This window comes from Curcuma longa, chromosome 5 (assembly GCF_044706935.1).
Source record: "Curcuma longa cultivar G26 ecotype Majalengka, Jawa Barat chromosome 5, ITB_CL_G26_1.1, whole genome shotgun sequence".
NCBI lineage: Eukaryota > Viridiplantae > Streptophyta > Magnoliopsida > Zingiberales > Zingiberaceae > Curcuma > Curcuma longa.
The window spans coordinates 12,589,744-12,600,038 of NC_133865.1; the positions used below are offsets into that span (position 1 = coordinate 12,589,744).

Genomic DNA, 10,295 nt, shown 5'->3' on the forward strand with positions numbered 1-10,295 from the left:
ATACGGATTTCAAAGATTTTGCTTTATTTTTCTGAATTTATTTTACTCTTCTTCAAATGAGAGATTTTCAAATGAGAATTGGGTATCTACTCAAAAGATAATTGATCAAATAACATTAACGAGATTAATAATAGTCCATCATAATTTCATTTCATCAATTTTTTAGTGTACGAAATTACTCGTAATTATTTCGAATAGAAATAGCTCCATGAAGCTTGTTTTCCAAACTATTCATGAAACTATTTCTTTTCGAAGTAGATTAAATGATCATCGTTGTATGTAAATCAAGTTGCTTATTTTTCCACGATATGCGCCAATTCAAAAGAGGATGATATGCTTTTGGCAGATTGTTGTTTGTTTATTCTCATCATTGCATAATATGGTCCTTTTTTCTAGTATATCTAGAGTGAAGAAATATATTTTCTTTTCTCAATTTATTTCTGCTTTCTAATTCATTCTTCAAGTATACTTTTTGTTCATTGGTCAAAACCCGATGATTATATAGGTCTTCATGGATGAATTTTTGTGTCGTGTACAAGAATATAACCTATCATTTTGGAAATATGGATCAAACTACAGTGGATATGTGAAGGAGTATTGTTTTGTTTTCCATCACTTAAACATGTTGTAGAAAAAAAATGTGACATTTCATTGCATATAGAAGACGTGCAAGAGATTTTTCAAAAGGATATTTTTCAAAAGGTTTTTTCCACTCGGATGGTGAAAAATCAAAATCAAATTTACCGACAATACAAGTTAGCAAGGTCGTGCGGTTGTTGGTGCAGTGTTCCGGTGTCACGGCAACGTCTCAAGAGCGTCGTTCGCGTGCATAGTTGTTGTGGATTGAGTATAAATGGATGCTCTAGGTTCCCACTCGCAGCTTCTTTTATTGACTGATCCGGAACTCCTTTCGGGCGCCTCCACGTTGGCTCGTCGATCCACTCTCGATACTGACTTAGCATCTCCAAGCGCCTTTATCCCTTCCGAGCGCTTGGAATGCTAACGTGGAGATTGTTGGATCAACTTTGATTCTGCCAGACCTTATCCTTCTTCGAGCGCCTAGAGCCTTCCGAACGTCTGGAATGCTAACGTAGAGGTTGCCGAGTCAACTTTAACTCTGTTATGCCTTATCCTTCTCTGGACACCTAGAACCTTCTAGATGCCCTAAAAATTGAGGTGTCTCCAATCATTCCCAGCTCACCGCATCATCTGTCTGACTAGCCTGAACATCTCACTTCCTAGCGCCTAAATCCCTTCTAGGCGCTTGGACAGTCTAGTCGCCTGGATCTATAGGAGTGTCCAAGACTCAAAGTTTCGGTTCCTTAATTTCCTGGATCACAGAGTTAGCACAAATATATATTATAAAAAATTTGGATAGTTTTACAACTGTTTGATCTTGACTTTTATGTTTTCAGTGAAATTCTAGGTTAAATCGACGTCTACTATTCCCTTTAAAGAAACACACGCTCACTATTCTCAGGAGAAATTATTTATGCCAACCATCTGGTCCTCTACATTTGGTTGGTTTTGCTTAGCATCCGATCATCGCCCCCCAGGACTTTCCTCCAATATCTGATCCTCGCTGATCCATCGCTCCACTAGACGTCCGGTCCACTAACCTGCCTAAACTTCTTGCCTAGTGTTTTGATCTGCCAAGTCTTTCTGTCTAATCCTCTTAACTAGGACTTCCTTACCCAGTCATACAAACTCTCTTGCCCAGAGTCAATTAGAATTTTTCCTAGACTCCCTACACACTTAACTTTAGCTCGTTAGTATACACTACAACCTTAATTTGAACCTTTTGTTATGATCCAAATATCGATTCAATTATGTGATACTTTCTACACTAATAAAGTTTGACTTTTCAAGAATTTCACTTTCCTCGAATTGAAGTAGAGAGAAGAGATGTCAAGATTACGTGCATCTGAATTAAAAAAAATACTTTTCTTTCAAATTATGACTCGAATACTTGAAAAAAAAAATAAAGTTGTTAACAGAAAGAGTACTTTTGAAATTAAATACACCCTACCGTTTGATAAAAACAAACAAACTATGGTGCATCTTTTGAAAATTCCAAAATGTCCTTTGATAAAATAACATTATAAAATTAATTATTTAAAACATAAAATATAACATTTTATATTTTAAAAAATTATTAACATATGACTTGAAATCATAATTTTTAATTATAAAAATAATCTCTGATAAAATTGAATACAATAAATTCTTCCCGAACCTCATTAACAATTTCTTATTTTTTCAAGTACCAAACTATCTTTTTAAAAATTCATATTTTAATACTACATTGAGTTGAGGTGCATCTGCTAGGAAATATTTCCTCAATTGCTTCTTTCTTCTGCCTAAGAAAACTGTGGGATGGAGAAGTTTTTCCCCAAAAATATTTCCTGCCACTGGTCCTACGCTATGAAACACGGCAAGTACCCCAAACAAAAAAATTTCCAACGCAATGAGCTAAATTTCCCACAAGATACATTTAAAATGAATCAAACATTAGTTAACAAATCAATCTCATCAATAATAAACAAAAAATCCAAAATTAATTTTACAAACACATACAAGAGACAAGCAGATGAGAAAAATCATGCGCCCACAACCTTACAATACTCACAGAGCTATAAAGCCAAAGAGATGATCAAGAGTTTGACACACTGATTTTACATGTATGAGGGAAGCAATGAACCATAAGCAATCTAAAACTAGCTTAATCCATATGACAACAATTTGGCGAGCCAGATGTGGTCAGCCCTTCTTATCGGATCGGCTAACATTGAAATTAAACCATTTCTTTTTGTTTGATTTATCTTTGGCATCAGGACTCCCATTTGGGCTATCAAATCTATAATCCTCACTAGGACTTTTTCCACTGCCACTAGCATCCCCATTAGAATGGGTCATACCTCCTCTTGATATCGTGAAGGTGGAGTGTACACTCTCCCTGTCTTTCAATAGTTCGTCAACCTGAAATTAACAGTAGTGAATAGAAAAGTAACACAAATCTCAAAGTAAACTAAAATCACTGTCTAGCAATTAAATTCATGAATTGGGTAATACAACTACATGACAGTAACAGATCAAGCAGAAAATTTTATAGATTCAAAAAGATCGTGGCAAAAGCAGCTATAATGTTGCATAAATGGAACCCATTGAGAGCTCATTGTGGAGCTATCAGTAGCACAAGACAAGATCTAGCTCCAGCAGGGTAAATAAGAACATGACAGAACAGCATATGCTCAACTGTAGAAAGCATGTTCATTGAAAACAGGGATACAAGATGCATCACCAAGAGGGGAACTTGTTTTACAAATCAAGAGCTAAAAATAGCAATCACAGTATTACTTGCTAAATCTACACAAGCAGAAGCAACAAATTGCACGCTGCAGAGAAAACCTCTGATCTAGTGACACCAATCAAGCGAAACATGTTGCAACTGTTGGTGTAGAACTTATAAATATATTTTAGCTGCATTTAGTAGAGAATATCTTTTAATGAAGGAGACTCTTGGCGCAACAGTAAAGTTGCTACCGTGTGATGTAGAAGTCACGGATTCGAGTCTCAAAAACAGCCTCTTGTAAAGTAGGGTAAGGCTGCCCTTTATTAAAAGATCAAAGTGAAAAGTATAAGAATGAACTTTCTTTGAGAAGAACTAAATGGAGTATCATTCATCCAAAAGGCATTTGGAAAGAAGCGAGTGTGCAATGGATGCATCTAAGGTAAACATATCACCTTGTATTCTGATCTCTTTTAAGCACTTTGGATGTTTAAGATTGAGAAAATATGTTCAGGCGCAAAACTTAGATGATCTATGTTTAATCCAATAAACAGGGTTAAAGTGCATTGCTAAAGGCAAGTTTGAATCTGGTAGCCCACTTTGCTATGGCAAGTGATTGCAATTCTTCAGCTTGTAAAGACTTATATACTACATTTGACAACTTTTTCTAGTCAAATGACTAAAATTTAATTTAACATGTCAGCAAGGATGAGGCAGAAAATTCAAGCTAAATCAAAATATCCTACAATTAGAAGGAATATGAACTGAACTTCCAAGAATTGCACTTCCAAGAAAAAATAATGAATAAGGATTATGGAAGTTAACAAAGGTTCAAATCAGAAGAAATATAACAGAGAATATTGTCATCATCTTACTCAAATCTAGGAGCAGGGAAAGATGAAATCATTTAATTATTTCAAAAAAAGTACCTCAATATATAAATGTATTTCTGAATATTGAATGGCTATTTAAGATAAAAAAAAACAACATTCTGAAAAACTAAGCCTAAGTGATTCTGTGGAATTAAATAAATACTTACACATTGTTTCTCTTGGCTATACTTGTTTGTCACCTCCTGAAACTGTGCAAGTGCCTGAACAGCCACAGGGAAATATAGAATTCATCCACAAGGTATTGTAAATTAACGCCTATGAATCACAACGTTTACCTTTCTATATTCTATTTCAAATTGCCTTAAATCAGTTCTCTTTGCTAAAAGTTTAGACTCAATTTCCTTGAGTTTCTCTGTGGTATCTTCATACGATTTAGCGCACACAGCCTCAATGGTATATGCGGCAGGTTTGAAAAAATTATCACCTGGAATAACATATGGAAAACATAAGAGATTTGAATAACATATGAAACTTTTGAGTAAACCAAGTTACTCAAGATATAATACCAGGAAAAAAGACGGACAAACATTGCATACCATAAACAGCAAATATGTGGGTGCCTGGCTTCAATTCAGACACCTCACATGGTTGGAGACCTTCCAACTTTTTGAAAAAAGCAGCTTCAGGGTCTTTCGCCATAGCTAACTGCACAAACAAAAAATAAACCATAAAACTCTTATATTGGAAATTTCACTCTATTCTTTACAACAATAAGGATCCAAAGGTAGTTGACGAGCAAACCGTGTTAACCACAGAGTCCATACGGTAAACTTGAAAATGTAAAAAGTACATTCCTGCAGATGTCATTTTGCCAGTCTTCTCACTGTCTTCCTGAAGGAACAAAACAAATAGGTACATAAAAATTAGCAACTATTGGATGTAAAGTTTAAAGTATTGACCCGTTTCAAATTTCCTTCAGAGACCAGAACAACACTGTTTTCGAACAATATCATTCCGTTTCAGATGGGTGTCGGTCACTTCAAGGAGGGGAAAGAAGAAGAAGAGGTGGAGGAAGAAGAGGATGATAAAGAGAAGCTTATATACCAGAAGACACTCATTGCACACTCCTTGCGGATCAGGCAATTTGGGCGGGAGATCGTAGGAGGACAGAAAGGAGATTGTATCAGAAGGAGGTGGAGGATGAAGGTAGAAGATGTTCCTTGTGGCTCGAACAAAGAAATGAAAGCAGAAGACCTTCAGGCATAGCTCGAGAAGAGGAAATTAGGAAGATACGAATGTAAGTAGAGGAAGAGGAATAAGATATGGACGAAGGTGGAGGAAGAGAAGAGTTAGATCAAGGCAGGCAAAAGCTAAACCTCAAAGAAATCTCATCGAGGAACTAGAACCCTAGTCATGCTTTGTTTGACCGCAAAAAGGAAGTGATTCTCATGGTTGTATTTCATGTCGTTCCATGTGTCAATCAACGAGCAAAATAAAAATGTTTTGCCTGTGTTGACCGACATGGAATGAAACCTTAAACCTTAATTGGATGAGTAAAATTGTCGCCAATAACCAAAATATAACATGAAAAATTCAAATTTTTCCTTGAAAAAGCATAATGTCCTCATAAATTTTCAAAACTCGATACTACTAGGAACAAACAATGTCTCATGTATTGTTGTATCAATCATGTCATCTCATACCAATCTTCGACACACCTTGGTGTGTTACAACACAAGTTAAGATAAATTGCGATAATATTGTTATTTTTTAAGATTGTGACGATGTTCTAGATTGAAAATTAAATCCGAACTTAAGTGTATAGTTGTCTTTATATTCATTTTTTCCTTCATCTTCTTCCTCCTTTCACCTCCAATTTGACATTGACACTATATATCGGAACATTGCCATGTGTCATTCTAGTCAAAGACCAAAACTCCAACATCGCTCAAGATTTTAAACCTTGATCTAAATATGCAAATTTAAAATGAAAAAATGATAAGGATTAGAAATATTTAAATCAAAGAATGATATTGTATTGTAAGTTGAAAGAATCCATAAATCTTATAGTTAGAATAAAAATAACAAGGGAATTATCATAAGCAACAATGACATGATAAAAGAATCTAGTAATGTAGATAAAAATTGAACCAACATTTACCTAGTATATAGGACTAATGTATTTGTAACTTATACAAATTCCAAGTAGACTATTTCAAAATTTAATTTATTGCTAATCATTTGTACATTTATTGTTTATCATTTGTACCAATTAACAATTTGATGAATTGTATCATTACCAAATCAAACCACATGAGCTCAAGAATATCCTGAGAGTTGAAGTTTTTCTAGCAGCAACCATATAGTAAATAGGATAAATTATGTTTAATATGTTTGTCAACAATGCAACACCCATCCAACACAAGACAACTATAGGATAAGGATGTGCCAGTATCTGGTGGCATCTAGTACCATACAGCTAAATGCATAGAAGTGTGTGTAATACTCAGGTTATCATCTGAATGACAGGGCAATAAAATGTGCTAACTCAGCTAAAAAAATATTGTTTGCATGACCAAATAATAGCAGTGTCTGGCTGGAGTAGCAGATATATGGTAGAGTGCTTAACTAGGCAGCAAAGTACCTATATAGAATCAAATCACTCTTCACAAACTTCTAGCTCCCATGGCCAAAAGAATGACTGTGACAAGAATCTTCTAGTGATAAATATAGAAAGTTAGCTTGACTATACTGTAGAAAAAGCATCAATTTTGCATCTTTGATTTGAGCCTTGAACTACCAAACCATTAAGCATGTTTTCTTTATGGAAACAAGTACCCTGATTGTTGGCTATACAAATTTATTTTCCTCCATAAGTGTCAATTATTTATCCTTCCCTTGGATAAAATAACCATATCTAAAAGGAAGATAGAGCAATATAACTTACAAAAATACACACACGATGAGCAATTGGAGAGCAAAAATTACCTGTAAAGATAAATCATAGCTACCATTTGCTTCCTCAAAGTAAAGTAGCTGAGGGCACAAAACAGAAGTTAGCGTTGCATATAAAAAACGAGCAAATGAGCCAATATTTGGTTATAATGAGAGTTCATATATCCCAGACATCACAAATGGTTCACTAATTTGTTTATGCTCTTCACCTTAAATTTACTTTGTGCTGCAGAAGTTACTCTCACAACTATCCCTGCCTGGGCTTGTTGATTATTAATCGTGATACCGAAAAAATGAGCACATTGTTTTTCCACCTACACCAGCATTCAAAAGAATAAGGAAGTTCAATGTTGATACGGATTTCAGTCAAATACAAGACACAAAAAATGAATACTTTTCCACTGAATGATGTTCCCAGGGGAAGCGGTCTAATTGTGATGGTTCCATTTAGTGCTTCTTCAAGGACAATAGCCGAAATTGTAGTTTTGATAGGAACTCCGAGTTTGCTAATAGCTTCCACAAATTAGTACATTCTAGGAAGAAAATAGCATAATAATTGGTTCCCATGGTTATAACATTGTTTGATTGTCACCTGAAAAGAGCAGCAAACATTGTGTTGAAAGTTCCAAGGTTGGACAAGTCAATCTCCATATCCATGCCCTCACTTTCCAAAGCCTACGCCAAGATAAACCATATAACAAACTGGTATTCTACAGCATTACATTAATGCATATAATTGAATAGATGGAATATTGATCCAACGTAAGATAATTCTAATTTTCATATTCATAAAAGATTTTTGGCAAAAGAATACCACAAGTAATACTTTTGAAATCAAAAGGAATATCATATGATACTAAAAAAAGAAACATGTCAGTTTTTTTCTTAGTAAGCCTGAGGTGAATGAGTAGCCCTACAGAAATAATCAGGTCCAAGCCTCAGCTGATGGTATAAGTCAATCACAAAACAAGGTTTAAAATCTCGATCCGTGCCGAGGTTTCGGTCCCAGACCGGAACGATACGATTTCGGTATCGTATCATGCCGTGCCGATATAATTTCGATATTTTTTAAATTTTAAATATAAATGTATATTAATTTTATTAATATTTGATTATTAAATATGTTTTATATGTTGAAATGTTGAATTTATATTTCAATATTTTCTCTTAAAATTTTAATTTTAATTTAAAATTATAAAATCATTTGAAAGGTTAAAAATAATTATAAAATTATTTGAAAATTCTAAATTATTTTTTTGAATGTAGTTGTAAATTTTTAATTTTAAAAAATTTATTTGAAATGTTTAAGAATTATATTTTCTTTAAAAGTTTAGATTATTTTAAATTTATATTTAATTTTAAAATTATTTTTAAAGATTAAATTGTTTTATAAAATATTTATTAATTTTTAATATTTTATAACTATTAATAATAATTTATTTTTTAAAAAAATACATATTAAAAAATAAAAAATTAACTAAATCAAAAAATTAAAAAAAATTGCGGCTGTAATAGCCCGTGGAGGCTATCGTAGCACCGCGGCGTGAAAGGTTTTAGGAATATATAAAATTTTATTAGAATTTTAAATAAATTTTTATATAATTAATGAGATAATTTGATTAGAATTTTAAGAAATATATTTGATTATTTATTAAAGTTAAGGTTGATTATTTATTTAGGTTAGGAGTTGATGAGAAAATAAATAAAAACTTATTAGAATTTAAATAAAATAAATAAAATATATAATTAATTAAATAATTTTATTAGAGTTTAATTAAATTAATCGTTACCGTTTTAATTAAAAAACCCAATCTCCCCCCCCCCTCACGCGACGCACGCGATCTCGGCATGCAAGGTCGCGCAATCACGCGACCCCGCGGTCGTGCCAGAGGGACACCTTCGGCGAGGCCGTCGTGGTCCCGCGACCCCGCAGCCGCGTTAGAGGGGTCGCGCGATCCCTCCTGGCACCGCGGCCGTGGGGTCTCACGACCCCTCCAGCGTCGCCGCCGGGGTAGCGCAACCACTCTTGCGCAATCGTTGGGGTCGGGCGACTACTCCGACAGCTGGGCTGATGCCGGCTCGTGCCAGTGCCGGTTGGTAGGCGGAACGAAATATTTCGCCTGTTTCGACCAGCTCGGCACGAGATTTTAATCCTTATCACAAAATGACAGAAGTTACGATAAACATATTACCCTTGGTTTTTTAAGAGGAACTAACCTGAGATGATTTTATCATTTAATGCAAGTGAAGTGAATGTCTACTTGTTATGATGAAGAAAAATTATGAAATGTTGGGTTAGAACAAAGGAAACTCAGCATCAAAGACATTTAGAGCTATCAAACGGGCCAATCCATAGCGAGGCGGGGCAACCCACTAAAAAATCATCATATGGCGGGACGGGACAAACCGACCCACCAACTTGGCGAATTGAAAAATCTCCAACTCAAGGAGGGTTGCGGGTTAGGCGGTCCAACCCACGGGCCTGTCAAAAAATTAAAAAAAAATATTAAAAAATTTAAGTTTGGAGTACGATTTAAATTGTTCATGTTGAAATATTTAAGTTTGAATTGTAATTTAGACAAATCAAACTCATCAATTTATTGAGTTTTTTATTTTAATTTTTAAATTTAAAATAAATAAATATATTTTCTTAACCCGCGGGCCACCCCAAGCCCGCCGCGGACCAACCCACGCGAGTCGCGGGCCTAGGCGGGTCAACCCATTTGAACCCATCTTAAAATGGATTGATAAAATTTAAACCCAACATGTCTAAATTATTTGACATGGCAGGCCAATCCGACGGACCCAACCCAAATTGACGACTATAAAGACATTCTAGAGTGGAAAAAGATGCAACAGAATGAGGCTCAAGCATCTCAACTGTAGGATCGGGTTGGACCGGCTAGAGGGGGGTGAATAGACGGTTTAGCAGAATGACACTCGTCTTATGAAAAAACTTGGTTGCAACTGGATCGTTGCTTCCAAGGCAGTAATGCTCAATGAAAAACTCCTTAAGGCGGAGAAGCCTTTACAATTGTAGCACAGAGAATTAGCTAGAAGAAAGAATACAAAGTAATTGATGATTTTACTTCTAGAACTCTAAGTCTTATTTATAACCTAAGAAAATAGATCTGGATCGTTGATCGTAGATGAACTTCCTCTTGGTCGTTGATCCGTTGATGCGATCCTAATCGTTGATCGGAGATAATCTTAAATCT

General features: G+C 34.8%; 1 protein-coding gene across 1 annotated transcript in view; it reads right to left on the reverse strand.

The window, feature by feature from the left end:
- LOC141829904 (chaperone protein dnaJ 15-like) overlaps positions 1-10,295 on the reverse strand; it is a 22,674-nt gene that overhangs the window by 3,577 nt on the left and 8,802 nt on the right. The window contains exons 3-11 of the mRNA XM_074717381.1: positions 7,670-7,752; positions 7,472-7,583; positions 7,287-7,391; positions 7,111-7,158; positions 4,924-5,013; positions 4,719-4,827; positions 4,458-4,606; positions 4,329-4,382; positions 2,764-2,979 (exon numbers count right to left, since the gene is read on the reverse strand). Coding sequence (XP_074573482.1) covers positions 2,764-2,979; positions 4,329-4,382; positions 4,458-4,606; positions 4,719-4,827; positions 4,924-5,013; positions 7,111-7,158; positions 7,287-7,391; positions 7,472-7,583; positions 7,670-7,752 — 966 coding nt within the window. The remainder of the gene's footprint in view (positions 1-2,763; positions 2,980-4,328; positions 4,383-4,457; positions 4,607-4,718; positions 4,828-4,923; positions 5,014-7,110; positions 7,159-7,286; positions 7,392-7,471; positions 7,584-7,669; positions 7,753-10,295) is intronic.